Source organism: Grus americana, chromosome 3 (genome assembly GCF_028858705.1).
Source record: "Grus americana isolate bGruAme1 chromosome 3, bGruAme1.mat, whole genome shotgun sequence".
In the NCBI taxonomy this organism is placed as follows: domain Eukaryota; kingdom Metazoa; phylum Chordata; class Aves; order Gruiformes; family Gruidae; genus Grus; species Grus americana.
The window spans coordinates 54,096,454-54,117,197 of record NC_072854.1 but is presented as its reverse complement, the minus strand read 5'-3'; the positions used below and the strand labels follow the sequence as shown (position 1 = coordinate 54,117,197).

General features: G+C 39.0%; 1 protein-coding gene across 1 annotated transcript in view; it reads left to right on the top strand.

Annotated features, from left to right (window-relative positions):
• Positions 1 to 5,938: 5,938 nt before the first annotated feature.
• The window catches only part of FRK (fyn related Src family tyrosine kinase), a 56,138-nt gene continuing 41,332 nt past the window's right edge, over positions 5,939 to 20,744 (top strand). Inside the window, exon 1 of the mRNA XM_054822197.1 lies at positions 5,939 to 6,969. Within this exon, the coding sequence (XP_054678172.1) occupies positions 6,539 to 6,969 (431 nt within the window). The 5' untranslated portion in view covers positions 5,939 to 6,538. The remainder of the gene's footprint in view (positions 6,970 to 20,744) is intronic.

Below are 20,744 nucleotides of genomic sequence, written 5' to 3'. Positions count from 1 at the left end.
GTGCAGATTTTATTTTTGGGAAAAAATACCCACTTTCTTTCACAGGTGAAACAAAGAGTACAGGACTTTGATACACTGTTCCTTTCCATCCATCCCTCTTTGGACTCCTCTGCTTCTCTTGATGCAATTCCAACTTCTGAAGATAAAAATGGTAAATCATGTTGATAAGTCATCCATGGCATAGCATGCGAATGTTGATAGAGTTATGTGAGAAATAATCTTGACCCATCATAAAATCTCCGTAAATATATACACTTTTTAAATTTAAAAACTATCCGTAAGAGGGTAAGTTTTGGAATATATTTTCTTAAAAAATGGCAAAGTCATGTTTGCTGATAATTCTTTGTCATCCATTTACCATATTTTTTCCCACTCAGAGATGGATTTGATTAGAAGTATTTTTCATGCCTGAGAGAGCTACAGCGTGGTTTTATTCAGAGAGGCTGCTTCATAGAAAGCAAATTAACTTACAATTTTTAACACTATGCGCTGTATATCATTTAGAATAATGTACAATAAAATGAAAAATAATGGCTGAGGTCTGGTGCCATTGCAGATAATGGCAAAACTCACATTAAATTTCAGCAGAGTGAGATCTGATTGTTTGAAGAAATAGAGAGTCTCTATTCTGTCACTCCTTGACAGAGCCTTATTCCTCTGTGTTCATTTGTTGTCAGATGTAGCCTGTTTTAGGCCCCAATTCAGCTAATAAATAGGCAACTCTCATCACCAAAGCACATGAAAATGTACTTTTAATGTTTTCTAGAGTAGAGATGGATTACTGGATCAGCCTTATGAAAATAAATAGCCAGAGTTTTCTCATTACAAATGCAAAAGATTTAAGGTTGGAAAATGCCGAATCAAATATAACTCTATGTCTTTCTGGATTTATGGTTTAAGATAATATACAAAACCAAGAATGTGATTAATCAATAAGAGTAAACAATTTTGTCAAGAGTAAAATTATGCACACAATTTATTTTCATTGAAAAGAAAGGCAATTTGCAAATTACAGAAATAAAATGGAAGTGCTGATTAAAAGGATTATTAAAAAAGCTACAAAGTTGTGGTAATGTGTTCCATTCTAATGTGCAAATGGAAAGAAATATAGCTGAAAAGACAGCTGTAATAAAAAACCCACTGTGCTTCATTTCCATTCGTTACCTTAAAAAAACAACACAACTTTAAAATATTTAATCATTTAAATTTTTTTTCCCAACCACAGATTCAGACCAGTATGTATTTGCTTTTCTTCTAATTACTTTAAAGATCATATTATTTGAATATTTCACTTTGCTGGAACATTTGACTTGCTTTGTCATGATGCATCAAGAAGTTTTTTTAAGTGAGGTATATTATGTCAGATATTTAAATTAGCATATATTAATGCAGCAGTATAACTACTGAGTTGAAAAAGATTATACAATGTAGAAAGTGATGCTACAGGCAGCATTTTCATATATTATTTAATTATGATTCTTGTATTTTATATCTTAATTTCTCATTTTCCTACACAGAGTTTTTTCTTGTTTGCGAAATTTGAAAAAATTGCAGAGGAAAATGTTTATTTCTGTTGTGATCTCATCTTATTTTTAAGAAAAACCACTCTCTCTCTCGATTTTCAGTTTGAACCAACTCACATTTCTTGACAAAATTGTTGGTGGATATTGCCTTGGAATATTCTTTTTTCCCCAGCAGAGTAGCGTTCGGACTGTAATTCTTCTCTGCATGGCATAGGGGAATTGTTTCAAACATCATGTATCACCAGTACCAAAGCCTGGTGCTCTGTAATGTTCACTCCCTGTCTCTGAGATACGGAGCAGCATATTTATGAGGTGGAAGAGGGTAATTTTTTCTAAAACTCTAAGGTTTTCTGTAATTATACCAATAGTTCCATACAGAGCGCAAACAGATCAATAAACATAGGAAATATCTGTAATGAAAACTCATACAAAATCGGTTTTGAAAGCATGGAACACTATCCTGGTTTTAGCTGAGAGGGTTGATTTTCTTCATAGTAGCTAGTGTGGGGATATGTTTTGGATTTGTGCTGGAGACAGTGTTGATAATATAGAGATGTTTTTGTTCTATGGACTTATTGTTGAGCAGTGTTTACACGGGGCCAAGGCCTTTTCTGCTTCTTGCACTGCCCTGCCAGCGGGATGGCTGGGGGTGCACAAGAAGTTGGGAGGAGACACAGACAGGACAGGTGACCCAAACTGACCAAAGGGATATTCCATACCATATGACGTCATGCTCAGTTTATAAGGAGCTTGGGGGAAGAGAGGAGGGGGGGGGCGGCGGCGTTCGGAGCGATGGCGTTTGTCTTCCCAAGTAACCGTTACGCGTGACAGGGCCCTGCTTCCCTGGAGATGGCTGAACACCTGCCTGCCCATGGGAAGTGGTGAATGAATTCCTTGCTTTGCTTTGCTTGTGCGCACAGCTTTTGCTTTACCTATTAAAATGTCTTTATCTCAACCCACGAGTTTTCTCACTTTAACTTTTCCAATTCTCTCCCCCATCCCGATGCGGGGGGGAGCGAGTGAGCGGCTGCGTGGTGCTTAGCTGCCGGCTGGGGTAAAACCACGACAAACACAAATAAAAATTGTTTCAAAACAAGACTTCTGAAATATTATGGATTCAAATCTTAGCTATACTTATTTAATACGACTCAGTGTGATGCCTTAATTCATGCAGAGCAGTACCTCATTCCACGTGCACTTCAGTTAATATCAGTGTTGCAGATTAGGTTTGTACTAGGCTTACTAAAACATGTCATATTAACACATTATTTTTCTGTCCATTCAGGCGACTAAGAGAAATATGTTTCACCACCATGTTTAAACATGATTGTTTTGTAGAATAAACAAGGCCTAACGAATATTGACTTTAAGTTAATTAGAATTTGATTTAATGGATTTAGAGCACTGCAAATTAATCCTTTAAGCAGGGGTAAGGCTCCTTGCAAGAGTCTTACTTCTACAGGACTCTGTAAGCAACATATAGCATATAAAAAGTAACTTCACATATCTGTCATCCTCAAACCTCTAGCATCAGTGCCGGCTTTTTTCTTTATGGAACAAGGAAATAGACTTTAAAAGCAGTGGGTAATTACCTAGTTTGAAGGGGGAAAGTACTACTTGATTGAATAGATTTGTTTCCTTTTCTAAAATCTAAATTTACATGAACCTGTCAGACACAGATTGTAAATGATCCATCTTTGTTTTAAGGTGTTGCATATTTCAAGAGACTACTTGCAATATTAATGATTTTTTTAATAATATAGGGACCAGAATACTATATTTCAGTACCCATACTGTAAATGTGCCATTCTGGTCACAATAAATTCATCTTTCTCACTAGCTATTGCTGGCTGTAAGAATGAGGTGAGACTCCTGTGTCCTTCTCAAACCATTTTTGCTAATAAAATTCATCAATATATCTGATCAAGTCTTTCACAGTCACTTTGCATCCAGTAGCTTATTTATTTGGACAATTTCTGGTTTGACACACAGCCTCCAAAACAAATTAAGTAAAGATACAGAAGGCCAGTAAGCAATACAGATTTGTTTGGCCTCCTTTTGCAAAAAGAAAATATAGTGGGATGCAAGGCAAAAGAACTAAATTAAGCCTAGAAATAGGTGCTGCAAATATTATCCTGTTAAATTATATGTAATACCAGTGCAGAGGACTTGGACAGTAGTTTATACTGAAAAGCCCCTGAATATACATGATTATCCTCATTTGTTCCAAACTGTGAGCATGAAAATTAGGATTATGGGATTTAGCAGATTTTTTTTTTTTCAGTAAAACTAGCAAGAACATTTTTATTACATGTTCATTTTTTTTTTTCTTGCCTGTGATAAAATTATATAGTCTCTAAAACATAAAGAGTACTGCTTTATTTTCAGAAATGCAGAGAATCCTCAATAAAGTCACCGGGATGGAAACAAAGACCTTTGCAGAGGCACCACAGCAGTGCGTCCGCCACAGCTCAGCCACGGTCCTGCCCCACACGGGCTCCGGAATCTGCTCAGCAGTTCTCAGCAACCTCACTTCTCTCTCTTTTTGAGGAGAGTTTTAAATTTCATGGCTATTTGTAAAAGTCTGCTTGTTTCATAAATAGAACCGATTCCAAAGAGCTAGTTGGGAGGAAAGTAATCTGATTTATAGTTATTGATCACTTCTAGCAAAAGTCTTTCTGGTCTTGTAATAGCCAGGCAGGGGCATAAATTGGGATAGAAGACAAATTTAATGCCTGGGTTTATCTGAGATAAGATATTCATATACACAAATGTTTGTAGGCCTAAGTCCCATTCTAGCTACAGTTATAAATATGGATCTGAGTGATCTCAGTGAATGCAATGTGATTTCTAATGTGTATGTATATTGGTACCTGAGTGTAAAGATGGGTCTTGATCATGAAAAGAACTGTGCATGAGATCAATTCTGTATGATGGAAGTGGCTCCATGGTCATGAAAAAACTGTTCTGTGCAGTAAACGTGTATACTAATCTTTGCCAGATTAATGCCCAAATTGCCAGAACCATGACACATTACAGGAAAAGCCAATCAAATATGCAAACTAAAAACCCCCTAGATTATCTAATACATCTTTTGTAGTATTTACTGGTTTCAGTAAATGTAGATAATTCTTTAAACAAGACTAATAAAGATAGTTTCTCTTTCAACACAGACCTTTCCCAACTTTGGATATTGTCCATCAGACCTAAGAAAAGTAAATCTCTCTTGGGTATCTGTGTTCTTATTGATCTTGGTAATGATTAATAATTGCTGCGGGGAAAAATCATTGCCAGTAGTACTTCAGAAACTAAATACGATTTTCATAACCGGCAAAATCAGCATGCCATTGTTTTATCAGACCCAGTCTGTCCACTACAGATTATGATTATGAGGTTTGGTGATCACTTAATGTGCATGGTACTTTGTACTTTATTCAGTTTCTTTTGCAGCATTGCAGAAGAGGAGTGAGTAAGCAGCTCCCCATCCCTCTTCAGTGGAGATGCACCTGATAGTGATAAACTTTCAGTGAAGAGTTCTTTCAGTAATCCCACAGTCCCTAGTCCATCAGTAGGCTTCTGCTGAAGGACTGACTGAGACACATGGTGAAAACAAGTGACTTTGGTTTCTAAGTTATTTAGTTGGGTTTTATTTCTAGTAAAGTAAAGCAACAGAAATCAGCAACTCTAAATGGAGCAGAGACACATGTGTGAATAGTTTAGGAAAACAGCAGTTATTCCTGACAGGAAAAAAAAAACCAACCAAAAAACCAAAAACCAAAAAAGATGGGAGCCAGTTTTCTTTATCACCAGGATGCTGTAGGTCCACGTGTGGGTTTTGATTGACCTCTTATCTGTAAGAGTTTGCCTCTTACTGAAATGCCACGGCATGGAGCAGACAGGCTATCTCCTGTGCTTCCTGCCCCAAGCGTTACGCGTCCCCAAGGCCGTGGCCATTCCCAGCTGTTAGACAGCTTGGGCTGCACTGCTGGGACGTGGCAGGCGCCTCTCCGGGCCGCCTGTGCTTGGTCTGTACACCACGTTACAGGTGCTTTAGAAATGGGAATATACTGGTCAATGTAGTTTCATTGGCTTACATGGTGACCGGAAGACAACTATTATTTTTGTATTGGTTGATATAATTAGCCAACCACCTAGAGCAATTTTTTCCGCTAGTGCCTTTGTTTCCTTAAAATGCAGAATAAGGGATGGATTAAAATCTATTGCTGTATTACTGTAAGCCCCGTATATTTACTTTTCCTTGTAAGAAGTGCCAAACCGAGCTCAAAATTAAAAAAAAAAAAAAAAAAAAACAGCCAGAGGACTGGTTTGAAGGGCGGGTGCTCAGCAGGGGAAAGTGCCGGGTGTGAGGGAGAGCAGAAGCCACAGGTGTGCTCCAGGTGAGGGCGTCAGCCGAGCGTTCCCACTGGGAACCGAAACCAGCGCAAAACAGGAAACAAAAAAGAAATATTTAAGCTGTCCGTGTCAGAGACTGCTAAGGAAACAGGCAGGCCAGCTTGGTTAATCATTACTGAGACAGAAGTTACGGACGTTCACCGCTGATCATATGACAGGATCCCATCCGAGATAAGGAAACACTCATCCCAAGCAGCGAGAGCTGAGAAGCCTTCCCTGCCTGGATGTTCTGACTTCGTTGTTTCGCTGTGGGAGAAGAGGGTCCGCGCTCCCCCGTTGTTCCCGGAGATCAGCCCAGGCTGGCTGTTGTGTTGCTTTCCTGTTCCAGAGAGGAAGTGAGAAATTCCCTCCACATGTGCTCGGGCACTTGGATACTCAGGTTTCACTCCGGGTCCGGGAGCTGCCTGTAATGAGCTCTCAGTGGGGCTCAGAGAGGAGCTTCCAGCTGTGCCAGCAGTCGTTTCATTTTGTGCCAGAGGAGGAGGGGGAGAAGAAATCCTGCAAAAAGCTAAAATGTTGATGGAGCAAAAATTGGTCTAAGGGTATCGCAACTGGGAAAAGCGAAAGAACAGCAGAAGCAGAGGAAGGCACAGGGACACAGGATGGGAAACTTTTGTCAGAAGCACTGTGCCTGTTTGGAGCCCTACATCCCTTGCTTATTCTCAGGGAGAGACAGTGAGCAGGATGAGAAAGGCGGCCAAGTCTTCACCAACCTTGCTGTGGTAAGGCATGACATCCAAGCAGGACAGAAAGACAGTGACAGTAAGATAAAAGAGAAACCTTTACCTCCACTGCCTGGCCAGCATCTGGTGAATATTTGCAGATTTGTGGCGCTCTTTAACTATGAGGCTCGCACTGAAGAGGACTTGAGCTTCCAAGCCGGGGATAAGCTTGAAGTGTTGGATGCATCCCATGAGGGCTGGTGGTACGCTAGGCTTCTCCTGCCAACAGGGTCAGTCTGTCCTGGCCGCAAGCTCCAGGGCTACATCCCTGCCAACTACATAGCTGCTGACCAGAGCATCGAAGCTGAGCCGTGAGTAACTCACATAACACACACCTCAGTCTCTTTTCTGTTAGGTTAGATGGGTTTGGGGCAGGAGGTCACGGCCTTTTCTCTTGCTGAGTCGTAACCTGCCACACTCAACCTCCAGTGGTCCTACTGGTGATAGCGCTGGTCAGCACGTGCAAGGAAAAGACACCGTGATCACAAGAAAATCAATTGCAAAAGGCAGAGTGTTGAGGGTTTTGGTTTAAATAATTTTCCTCTCTGACGTACCCTGATCACCTGTTTAAGAAGCATCTGGGAATATCAGGTTGGTTACCACTCCGATGGTTCATTATTTTCATTCGTATAATGGTTAGTGTGTGTCAGATGCTTCCCATGGAGTGAAAAGATATGACCCCTGCCCCAAATAGCATTCAGCCTAACCAGCTGCAAACTTCCCAGTTAATCAGGGTTTCAGGACTTTTAACACATTTAGACATTTGCGCATTTAAATCTTCTTACAAATAGTAAGTGAGTCTCTAACAGATAACTTCTTCAAGGTTTCCTCTAAATTATTTGTTTCTTCTCTGGAGGCAAATCTATACTCTCAGGACAAACTGAACCAGAGTAAGTACTGCAAAGGGCAAAAGACTGGATATAGCAACGGAGTATGAATTGAATTTGTTGAAGTTTCACAGAGTTTAATTATGCAGCCCATGTTTTTCTGCCCCCTCAAAACATGTCCAATCTTATTTAATATTCAGAACTAGAGCAGAAATCACATGGAATCAGTTACTTGGCTCCCTAGTGAGGATGTGTATGGTCTGAGTCAGCCTGGGACGCAGAGTTACTTACGTGTGTTGCAATCAGAAGCAGCGTTTGCTAAATTGCTCTGACTGCAGTTCCAGAGGTATGTTTTGGCAAAAATTACCAGTGTGGAAAGAGACAGCAGAAATGGCATTCGTTATTGGTCTCGGAATTAATTTTGACTTTAGAGGGATGATGTTGCAGCTTTTCAGTTAAATCTCATTTGGACCTGAAACATCATCTTCGATCTGATCTGCCCACCGTACTGCTAGTGCTAGGAAAATTGGCTCCGATATGATTATGTCAGTCTTTTATCAGCTGTAAGATTTGTGCTAGAGGCATCTTAGGGCAACTGTAAGATTCCTCTCTAACCTGAAGACCTTAATTTCCGGAGTCTGACCAGCCGTTTCTATTTCTGTATTCAGGCAGACAAGCCTTTCAATGGTCATGTTCAAAAGAACTCTTCCAATTGCAGAAATTAATCTTCAGGGAAGGCTTTTTCTGAACCGCTAGAGAAATGGTGGTAGGCTCTAATTCAACTCAGCTTGGCCTTTGCTCTCTTTCAAGAACTAGTTTTATTACAAGTCATCTAAGATATCTGCTTGCTGTTAATACTTTGAAAGTGATTTTGCTCAGTTATACAACAAAGTCTCAGCTCTTAAGGTCCCTCTTATCTTTCTACACCTACAGCATCAAATATGGAGTTAACTTTGCCAAAGTGCATTGTTGCATAACCTCTGGGTTTTTCTTGTTACAGAATCAATTTTATTTTATTCCTTTTATATACCTTTCTCCCTTTATTAATAAAGACTAAGTATTGGCAAAAAAATTGTCTTTATAGATTCTTAGAACAGTGGAGAGGAGGAAATAGAGAGCTTTTAAAGTTCTCAGATGAAGTCATTCCTCCAAAATGTTTGATGAGATTTTAGTTTCATACCGAAACTAATCTGGCTAAACATGTCTTTCCTCAGATTTCCTCCTAAGTCTTTAGTGACTTTCAACAAAAATAAGTATACAAGACTACCTTTTGTCAGGCCACACAGTTATCCTTTCATATAACCATAGACTAACTCAGATTGGAAAGGTCCTCTGAAGGATGTTTGATCCAGTTGTCCCAACTCAAACCTGGCCAAAAGAAGGTTAGACTCATTTACTTGGGGTCATTTCCCATTAAACTTTTCAGTTTCACAGTGAGGATTTTTTTTTTTCCCCTTGTATCCGTCTGGAATACTCCTTGCCACAATTTCCTCCAAGACTTCCCTTTCACCAACCCTCTGCATTTCACACTTCTGTTATCGAAGTGAAACAATAAGAGCAACAGTAATGATGGTGTTTTAAAGAACTAACACTTGTTTTCCCTAAATTAAAAGAATGAGGGTGAAAAGAGTGATTTTAATATTTCTTTAATTAAAATTCAGTGCTTTAATCATATTCTCTGCCTGAACTTTAAATTTAAACTTCTTTCATCTTTCCATTTTGATTTTAATTAGCTTTCTCCTTGGTGTTGCTCATGGCCATGAGATTGACATTTGAGGAAATAGGAGAAGTTTTTATTGCGTCCTTCCATCCTTTATGCCAGTTCTTTATGGTTCCGGCATAGAACTGATGAAGAATGGAAGACTTACAATCTCTATCACATGTTAACACGCCAAAATGCATATATACCATGTATTTGCAGTGTGATGTTTATGCTTTGCAATATTTGCCAGGCACAGCTGATCAACAGTCTTTGAGCTAGTTGAAGGCACATTCCCTAGCACCAGCTAGTTTCTGTACATCTGCAGAGACAATGGGAATTTTAGCTTATTTCTGGACTGATTTCTATCTTATTAGATCAAAATAAACTGTCTAAACTATTCTGGGAAACAGACTTGATTTGTGGTACGACTCGTAGGAAGCCTGGGAAGAAAACCAAACTGGCCATATTCTTTAGCAGCTGATTTCAGCATGATTGTATACAAACTTTTAAAAACATTGGCATTCATATGCATGCATGGATACTCCATAAATTCGCTTAAGTAACGTGGCAAAGGGGCATGAAATATTCTGTGAGTCATAGAATGCCTTTGAGATTACAGGGTCATTATGTAAGTTTAGCCAATATATGCTTTAAAGCTGCATGCAGAGTAGTCAAATTTCTTTTGCTAATAATTTCAGTTTTGATTGTAGCCTTCAAGATTATTAACAAAAAATATCTGAGCCTTTTTTATCAACATTTTGACATGGTCTTTATGATAAAGACAGAGATAAAAAAGTCCATCTGGATCTGTGTTGTCCTTTCTGGCAGAAGATAGTGCTAGGTAATTGCTTGTTCTTGGCAAGTGCCACAGCAGACCATTTTGTCTCCTTGCTGAAGATTTTTTTTCAGGGAGAAAGGCTTTTTTGAACTTTTCCATGGTAAGAAAGAGAATGAAGTAAAGTAAGAAGGAAAGTGAGAAACTTTTCTTCCTTGTCCCCATTTTCTTCCTGGGAGTCTCTTTGACTCTGTCCAATATGACTGAGGTAGTGCTGATAAGGTGGATCAACAGCTGGGTGAAAGGGAAGAAAGGATGTGCAATATCTTCAGTCTGGGGAAAATAAAAATTAAATACTATTTATAACAAAGGGAATTTTCATGTCTCCTTGGCTATCAGAATGTTCAAGCAGAACTGATAAAGAATGAGATTTCTTTACTGTTTTGCTTTCCTCAGACCAAAGTTTATTGGTAGAAATTGTATGCTAAAATTGAAGGGAAACTTTGCTTATATTTTGCTAATATGTTGATAATTATATTGTATTTATATTACATTTATGTTCTATTATATATCTGACTTATACCAAAAGTCAAACACTTCCTATTTGTGCATATCTCATTAAAATAAAGTTTCTCTTGCTTCTTTCCTTTGGCTTGAGTGTGAATGACTCGGATGAAATCAGTAACATTCTGTGTGAATAGAGGAAGGGAAAAAAAAGTCCATGGCTTGCGTTCTGCCTGCCGCAGCGCTGCAGTCCAAATGTGTACTGCATAAAATTAAATACATCCAAGAAATGCACACCTGCTACCACAAAGGTTGTTTTGGACAGACTCAGGAAACAAGGCTCTTCATTTTTACATTTACTAATAAAGCATCTTCTCATTGCTGAGCTTTTCTAGCACCTGCAGTACTCCTTATACTAACAACAACCCGTCAGGGTGGAGGGGTTGTGAAGGGATTGTGCCTAGCGTCACTGGAGACAGGTGTGTTCTCCTGGCCCTACCTGGGATAGGTGGGACAAGGCAGCCGGGGAGTGGAAGCATTTATCTAGCAAACCGTAGTCACAAAGTGAACTTTCACTTCTTGAGGAAATAAATCTGTTACTACAAAAATATTATTTTACTTAATATCTGACCAAAAGTAGACGCAGACTATGCTAATGATAAATTAGCAACTGTAAGAACACTTGGTGCTTTTCTTCTCTCTGCATCACAGATAGCAGTCAAAATCACAAGCCAGACGGGTTTTTCGCTTCTAAGGAAGTTTGATTGAGGTCGTATCTGCTGCATCCCATGACTTTGGAATGTTCTTCTTTCTTGGTTTAGACACATAGAAAAAGGAAAATGAAAAATACAATTGAAGACGCAGTCGCACAATTTACCTTGCATGTCTAGCAAAGGATTATCAGAAAGGGCAATTCGACTAACACCAAAATCTGGATTAAAATATAGAAATTTCCTTGGCAAGGAGTGTGACCTTCCTGTCTTGGTGCTCTTTCTGTGCCTGTTATTCTGCACTATAAACAGAGACCATAGTAACACATTCACCTGCCCTTATTTTATTACTGCTAGTTGTTTTAACTAAACAAGAAAGTGACATAGTGCAAATTATTATGGACAACAAATACAGCCCAGCTGTACAGTTAATTTTAATGAGGCAAAAATAAAAAACAACACTGTTGAAGTGACATGAATTCTTTTTTTTTTCTAGAGGAAAGGTGGGGTGTACTTAGCGGGGGTTGTCTCCTGCCATCCTGCTGGACCCGATGACAGTTTATTGAAAGTCAACTTCATTCCATATGTTCATCCCACATTATTGACACAAGACTGCTGTGCTGAGGGAAGTAAATCCACGCAAATTCCTAGTAGGTTAGGTCAAAGAAGATCACAGCAATTACTTTTAACTTTTGCCAGTTTCAGAAACATTCCTTATTTCAGAGAGATTGCTTATGTAGGTATTCCCCAGCTGGTGGAAACCGAGCCCCAGACCTAATCAATGAAACCCCACCAGTCAATTCCACAATGAGCTTTTTAAACAACCCTTTGAAAGCAGAAGTGACTTGTAGGTTATTTTTGTCAATCTCCATAATTCCTTCACCTTCTGTGACCTGACTCAGCTTTAACTATTTCATACATTGACTGAATCCAAGTTACTATACATGAACAATAAAATGTTCCCTGGGCTGACCTGTTTCAGACTTTCTGCAGTGTCAGGCTTGTGGGGTTTCTTTGCTTCATGTGGGTCATTTTCGAAGCAGTATTTAGAGCCAAAATGTCTAGAGGCTCTTTTTAAAGTGAAACCTTAGATTCTGCTGGACACCTCAGAAATCTGAATGTAATCCACTGCGGTTTCGGTGTGCTGCCTCTCTCCTGCTCTTCCTAATTCCTCTCTCTATTACAGTACAAACTCCCAAGGACACCACCAGAATCAGCAGTAACCCTTGTACCAAAATGAACTTGTAAAAACTGTTCATAGCTAAGATGACTACACAAAGTAGTAGTAGGTTGTTGTCATGTTCTTGGAACCTGTTACGTTAAGTATGAAAACCATTCTCATATAGTTTTTGGTAGAAAAGGTTTCTTTTTTTCACCAGAATATGTGTTTATTATAAATCACTGAAATATCTGTTATGAACTCATATAAAATTCAGTCTTTTCTTTCAATTAATGTACTTTATGTTTGTGCTTTTGTGTGTGGATGCACACATACAGACACACACATAGAGAGTGTTTAAAAGACTGATACTTTTATGACCAGGCAAAACAGCCCTGTGAGACAGGGTGTGTATTGCAAAGCCCAAAGATCATGCTTTTGATGTTTTTTGACCTTGTGTTCATAGCATCTGATGTACCCACCTTTGGAATTGCCATGAATGTTTTGGCGTGCCTCTCTTGAATTTAAATGGTTGAATACTGGAAAAAGACCGTGAATTTAATCACTTCTTTAGTCATGGTTGAGCATTGCAGTGCTGTCTTCAAGCATATCTCAAACTTTGTCTTCATGTCTGCTCATTTCTTAAATATGCAAAGATACACTGAACACAAAAGGAGATGGTTTACAGAACTATGAAATGTCAGATTTTTTAAAGTGTCAGCAGTATTTGCACATCCATGTGCATACCCATGTCCAGAAAATGTTTGTCTCTGCTCAGAAAGGTGGAAGGAATTATGGCATTGTCCAATTTAGGTCACCTATTTTCTGGCAATGTGGTTTTCTAAATATACAACATTGTCTATTCAAACTCTGAGAAATGAAAACATTTCTTCCTACCTTGTCTTTATTTGAAATTAGTGTGTACGTTATACATTATAGTCATTATATACTAGATTCCATTACCCTGTTGTGACAGATTTGACAATGAATCGTGAAGACCAGAAACAATATCCTTAAAACCTGCAAACGTAGCCAGTTATCTTTTGTTACAGCACTGTGAAACCCAAGTGGCCTTTACGGTGTCTTTTAGAAAAACAAAGACCATATACTAGTCAGAATAACTCAATAGTCTTTTTTGATGATTTTTTTTTTAATTCAGACTCAGTAGGAATAAGCATTGTGTGTGCTAGCCTAGATTAGTTGGTTTTGAGCATTGTTTTTGGCAAAAACATTAGCCAGGTATTGTACAATGGTTACTGTTTCCTCAGGAGTTGTCTTTGATGGCTTTCCGTGCAGCACAATACAGAGCTGTGCAGAGCTGAGTGATCTCTGAGCAGGTTTAGAACTGAAATATAGTAACCAACAGTTCAGACAAGCTAAGGAGTCCTAAACCTGGGCTGATTTTAAAAAAAAACTAGGTCAGGAATCTCTGTGAAGAATTATATTGTAACGTGTAAAAAGCACTGTTGGTTATAGAAGACTTTGGGGCTTGCTTTGTGTAGGATCATATCTATATTGAAGAGTTTAAGCCATAAAAACATAAGAGATACCCTACAAGGTCAAAACAATTGTCCCTCTAGCTCCGTTATTCTGTTTCAGACAGGATTTTATGAAAAGTGCACAGGCCCATCCACTTTCTTTGATCTGTTCCCTTTGTACCTCAGCAGAGGCTGGAACTGTTGTATAAGCAATGTCAGAGGGTACATCACTGCCGTGTCTAATTACGGACCTATTGTCAAGTCTGTTTAGCAAAAGCATAGGTGTTGACACTGCACAATTCTTTATTTCTGTCTGTAGGCAAAGACCAAGCTATTGGGGTGTGGGGGGGTGGGGGGGTGGGGGGGAAGAAAAAGTCACAACTCCCCCTTTCATCTCTGCAGAAAGTTTCATATTCCTAAACAAGTGTTTGGCTGTTTTTCCAGATTGGTGATTGCTTAGTCATGAGTGACTCAAAAAAACCCACGCTCAAAATAAATAAGCACAAAAGGAAATGATAGCGCCTCACAGGTCCCTGTGAAGTTCAGGGACTGGTCCTTTACAGACCACACCTGCCTGCCCCATCTACCCTAGGGCACCCGAGTTGAGTCAGCCTGGGCTGCAGACCTCAGTGGATTTACCTCACAGATTTACCCATCAAGTCATTTTACTTCCTACTAAACCCAAGATGTGTCCTCTATTATCTTACAGACATTATCTTCTAACAAGAGGATATAGCACAGATGCCTTGTGCAAGCATCATAATAATGATGCAGCCTTCCAGTAGCCTGGTTTAGACAACACAAAATTTACCTGCACTTTATTCTTAAAACAGACTAGTAGAAAAAATATCAGGATTCAGATGTTTTTCTGTAGTAAAATGTTTTGTTCCTTTTTCAAGTTATGCAAAGTACACGTAGCAGAGAAAGAATATAGTTTATTAGGTGGTATTTTTAAAAAGACAAAATACTATTTGATATTTACTACTACATGTAAGAGGAAAAAAGATTTTTCAGTGATTTTTAAATAGTACTATATGGAACATCTTTGAAGATGCTTCTTGCATTAGAACTTAAAAAATAAGAGACTATACTTCTTAACTAAGAAGCTTATTCTTCATGGGAGTTTTCTTAAATGTTGACATTAATAACTGCCTAAGAAAACCATAAAAGTTGCAAGAAATTACAATGGAAATCTACGTCTGCAGTTTTCAATTCTCCAGACATGCTTAGGATTCATCTGGAAATAGCTTTTCAGATGAGCAAACAAAATATTGATCATGAATGCATTCTTTCTCTTTATCACTTAAACCAGATAGAAATACATATGGTTTTTCCATGCTGGTACACTAATCTTAATCAATGAAAACTGGAAAAACAAAGCAGTGAATAAAATAATAAGTGATAGTTCCAGAAAGGATTGCACTAATTGACATTTTCATTACTTCTGTGCAGGCTACTCTATAATCTATAATATTTTATGTTATAAATTTATCTGCAGTAACATTGATAAACATTTTCCCTTAGCTTTCTCTCACTAAAGCAGATATATTGCTAGTTTCCTGAAAAATTAATAACATTTTTCTGTATTTATAGCACAAACAATTTTGTAGCACACCTTTTCAAACCTTACTGCAAAAGAAGAGAAAAAAAATCTGACTTACAGGTGGGAATGAATATATGCCATGAATTTCAGAAATGATGAGAACTCACAAAACTCATTCTTCCTTTTGAAATTGTTGATCTTTTCAGTTAGTGGAAGTCTCTGTAAGGGTACATGGAAGGAGTCTCTGCTCCCCTAAGGTTATGTGGTGAAAGGAGCCATGTGTAAGGACACACAGAGACAAACCTGAGGGACACGTGAGAAGGGAGGTGGTGATGAGGACAAGCCTGCTCAGTTGCACTCACTGATAAGGGTATGCGGAGTGTGGGAATGTTTATTTTTCAGCAAGATTATCTGACTGAGGACCTTACCAATAAGGAAAGGGAGACAAACACACAGAGACACCAAACTTGACCAATTAATGTCAACAAAGACAATAATCAGAAGCAAACCCAGTAAGTTGCATGAATTGATGGGCTATCAAGAAATGGCAGGCAAACCCCAACTTTGCAACTGCTAAGGATGCAAATCTGGTGGTCCAGGATGGTGGAGGGGGTTCTGAGGGACTGTGCCAACTGATGAGGCAATGTTTAGGGAAAGGGGATCAGGGAGAAACAAAGGAGGAGGGGTAGACAGAAAGGAGTATAAAAGGGGCTGTTCACATGTAAAATGGGGCCGGTCAGCATGTTTATCTGGCTGAGCCCTACACCTGGTCACCGCACTCCGTCCTGTCTTCTCATTAAATCCTTTCTTGACTATCTCTGTGTGTGTAATCCTACCCTCTGTCCCATGCGTGAGTGCTGCAAGGACTAAGTGCCGGCTGCTGGGGGGACTGGTGTGACTGGGTACTGGGCCAGCAACAGGAGTCGGAGCAGGGGTGTAGGTGCCCCTGGTGTCAGCTGCTGGAGTGAGTTGGGGTCTCAGTGCCAGATGCTGGAGCAGGGGGTGGTCTTGGCCACTGGCCACTGGGGTATGTCTCGAAACCAGCTGCTGGGGGGACTGGCGTGCATGAGACGAGTATGGGTAAGAGAGGATGGGGTCAGGGCAGGGGTGTTGGATGGAGAGAGGGACTGTGCCCATATTTGAGGGGGGGGATCTGCAAATGTGCGTGTGCTTGGGGATGGAGTGGGGAATATATATATATGTAGAGAGAGAGAGAGAAACACGGTGTTGTGATGTCTTACCATCTTGGGCTGATAATATGCCCAAATTTCACACTAACACGGAGTTGAGTGTGCTGTAGGAAAAAATTCTTCACTGAAAGGTTTGTCAAGCATTGGAACCGGCTGCCCAGGGAAGTGGTTGAGTCACCATCCCTGGAGGTATTTGAAAGATGTGTAGATGTGGCACTTAGGGATGTGGTTTAGCGGTGGGCTTGGCAGTGTTAGGTTTATAGTTGGACTCTGTGATCTTCAGGGTCTTTTCCAACCTAAATGATTCTATGATTCTAGCTTTACTTCTGGAAGTCAGGGGTGTCTTTAGCGTGTCACCCTTCCCATCTGAAAAGGTTGCCCTGAAAACTGGGAGACAATTTGGTTAAGAAATTTGTCTCTATGTGAAAGAACCATTCTGTCCTTTGGCCCCGGGTCACCTGGGGGTGCCAAACTGAACAGTTCCTTTCCAAATCCCCCTGGGGACAGAATGACCTAGTTGTTCTCCACTGAAAGTTGACCTGATAGAGGGCACGAGTGCTCATACTGCTGGCAATAGGCTGAGGAGGTAGGTACCCAAGTGAATGTCCAAGAGAGAACTCTGCACAAAATGGATGGAGATCTGCTCTGCTACCAGTGCAGCCAAGGGGAGCTGTTTTGATTCCAAGGGTTTCTGTATTACTTCTGTACTGAGGTGAGTTTCCCTGTGAGAAAAGAAAATAATTTCTCAGGAATGATTTTCTCAAGAAAATCAATTGAGTGCTTTTGGAAGCTGTAATGGTTTAAGTGAATGTATGATTGAATGTTTTCTTGTCCTTTTGAGTTTCCCTTAATGTTAAATCAATTGATGTTATTAGTGTTCTCTGTACCATGTTAACATTAAGGCTACCTCCAGGTTTCAACTTTGTTCCTCAGTTATGAATAGCAGAGTTATTACTACTTTTATAGTATATTATGGCAGCATATAAGTACTTTTGTTTACTTATGTGTTAACAGATGCATACAGGTACTAGCATTCATGCAAGATTTTACAGTCTTGCTGTTTGGAAGACTCTATGCAGCTTAAATAGGGTCTGAGGAACACATTCTAAGTTTTTTTAAAAAGAGGTGATTATATGGTTATATTTCACACCTAATGTCCCAAAGCAGTGCCCATTAAAGCCAATGGTAGCCTTTCATAGACTCCAAAGACAAATTGTTTCAGGACAAGTTTTAAATGCAACAAAGTCCTTATCCAAGTACAAAACCACTACTGGGAACAAAATTTGGTGATTGACTTTATTCTCTTACACTGGAGAAACACCAGGCACCTATGTACCTAAAACACCACAGAAAAAGTAATACGATATTGCTTTAATCTATCTTTTTTTTTCTCATATAGAAGAACTTCAGAGCAGCTTAAATAATGCAGCATGCAGATGACCAATATTGTGGAGAATGAATGGAAGTGTTGAAATTAATTATGCAATAGTGGAGGCTCACAGGATGAGATTTATTTATGGAGATTTCCTCAAATTAACTCTATCAGATTGTGCTTTGGTTCCTGGTTTATTATATTTTGTTCCTGTTGTGCAGTGAAACTGATATTGGGTGAGCTATGCTAATTTACAGAGCTCATGTACTTGGCCTTGTGATACCATCCCTACAGGGGAAATACGCACCTCTCAGTCATCGCACAGTGCAAGAGTAGCCAAAGGTGCAATGGTTTGTCATCCTGAAGCAGACTTGGAGCAAATTCATTTCCTTGTTTGCAGCACAGTCAACTGCTTTTATCAACTATTGAAAAATTAATGTAGTATTATGCATAATCCCTTACAACAGCATCAAACGACAGTGCAGTTATGGCCTACTGAAGTAAAACAACTTCCTAGAAAGGTTTATACACAACGTGTCACGGATTTTTTAGACTAATGCACAAGTAATTTTTGTGTTTACATTTACGAGACAGTAAATTTGTTCTAGACAGTAAGAGGGAATGCCTACTTCTGTGGTGGGTTTTACCACACTTACTGTTGAACGTTACCTTATCCAAACAATCCCACGCAATTACTTACTGTAAAAGTCCCTAAAGCCCTGACAGGCCCTTTCTTTAGGGCACAGCTTATTATTTCTAACAAAAACAATGTAATAACAGAAAACAAAGCTATCTCTTAGATCAAAACAGACTTTAGAGGCTCAGAGTCCTTCTTTTTGACACATCTGCTGCCCTCTTCTCACATGAGCTAATAATCTTCTGCAGTTTCTTCAGCCGGGCTCCTCCAGTCATTTGTTAGTGCAACCTGGGGCCTCTTTTGGGTCTTGGCTATACACAAGGTCCATCTGCCTGGGTAGGCAGGTGTTTCACATGTTTCCTACAGCTACGTTACGGTCATTGGGCTCATGTAGGGTAAGCTACTGTTCAGCATTAGAGTCAGGTAGTAAGTGGGTAGTAAAATTAAAACTTTTTTTTTTTTTAAGGTGCTGCGCAATGTAAGTGTGGCAAATCTGGTCCTTGAATCTAGTAGTAGAAAGCTTTTTTCTTCTCCTGGCAATAACCTGCAATTTCCTATGTTTCTGAAAATAAATGGTAGCAAAGATTCTGCTTGCTTTTGATGGTAGCTCATGTACATTCAGTCCCAAAAAGATTACCTCAGTTGTAACAGTGGTACGTCTTCCAGATTACTGTATGTAAGCATCTATGCACGTTGTGTATTCCAGCAAAATAGTGACTACAGTGTGTTTGATAAATATGTTTAAAATGCCTCATTTTAACTAAAGATCCCCTTTTTGTGGATGAATGTATCACTCGTGTTCTAATGCTCACGTTCATGACCAAACAAGTATGAGGAGAAAGGAAAAATGGCTCTCTTCTCCTGGAAGAAGGAAGCAGCAAGGTTTCTCCTTTATTTTTGCCAAAGAGTCCTTCATTTTAGTTCTATATCACATAAAAATATTTAACATGGCCTGAAACAAAATGAAGGATATTGTTTGGCTGCATCTTGTCTTCAGATAACTTAATTCTTTCTGAACAAAATTAAAAGAAAAAATGCTTATATTTTGATGGGAACTCCATTTGAAAACAGAGATTAAAAAAAACCCTTTAAATTTGAAAATTTTCAAATTAAGTAAAGTTTTCAAATAAGGTTGTTTAGAAAATATATGGAGAAGTACAACTTGACTTTCTTTCCTTTTTTTTTGCTTCTATGTCTCTTCAGTTGTCACCTCTTATATTCTGCCATCTCACCAATAAAACTCTCTCAAGTCTAACATAAATTTAGTATTTATGGAAAATTGCCAACCAGTCAGCTATAATCTGTTGACAAGAACATTAACAAAATGTTATCTAAAAGCCAAGAGCAAAATGGAATCTGTTATTTTTCAAAACTGTGTATTTCTCATTGTAATGGTTATTTAAAGAAAAATCACACTATTGATCTCAAAATATGGAAAATACAGTGGAACTTACAGTGTGTTGCTACAGACAGACTGTCACTTTCAAACATACAGGCAGGCTCCTACATACATGCATAACATAAACTAATGCTGCTCTGTCATTTTGTTAAATCTCTGCAGCTTACATAGTGTAAATGAGCCTTTTGTTTTTCATAACTATTCACATGTTCTATGTTTTCCCCCATGGGGGGAAAAACAGACTTATTCCACCCACTGTCATTGTGAAAAGACTCAGAAGCTCCAGATCCCCCACACAATACGTGTCGATACTTCATTTTAGTTTGCGATAGGTTATTCAACAACGAGGATCCGAGCAATATGCATGACTCAGATCTTTATGTATGAAGCAAATTCATTTGTGGTTACAAAAGGCTAAGTGTGCTGCTACGCAGCCATCCCCAAAAACCTGAAATTCTAGTTTCACTTTGAGGAAACTAGTTTCTGATCGTGGTAAATAAGTAATCAGAACTGAGCTGTGTCACTGTGTACGTACATTTTAAATGACTCTTTATTTCAAGTATTGTCCAAGTCAGGTACTTTCTGCAGTGTGTTAAGATTTTGACTGATTTACTTATATGGATACAGAAGGCTGTTGTTACCTAAATATTTTTTTAAAGACTTTGTCTGACTCACTTGTCAATGCTACTTTCATGAGCAAGGTTTAAACCAGTACATTTAGCGGTGACCTCTAGTCAATAAATACATTATGCAAATGAATGTTAAAGTATTCTCTTGGCCAGTACAAACA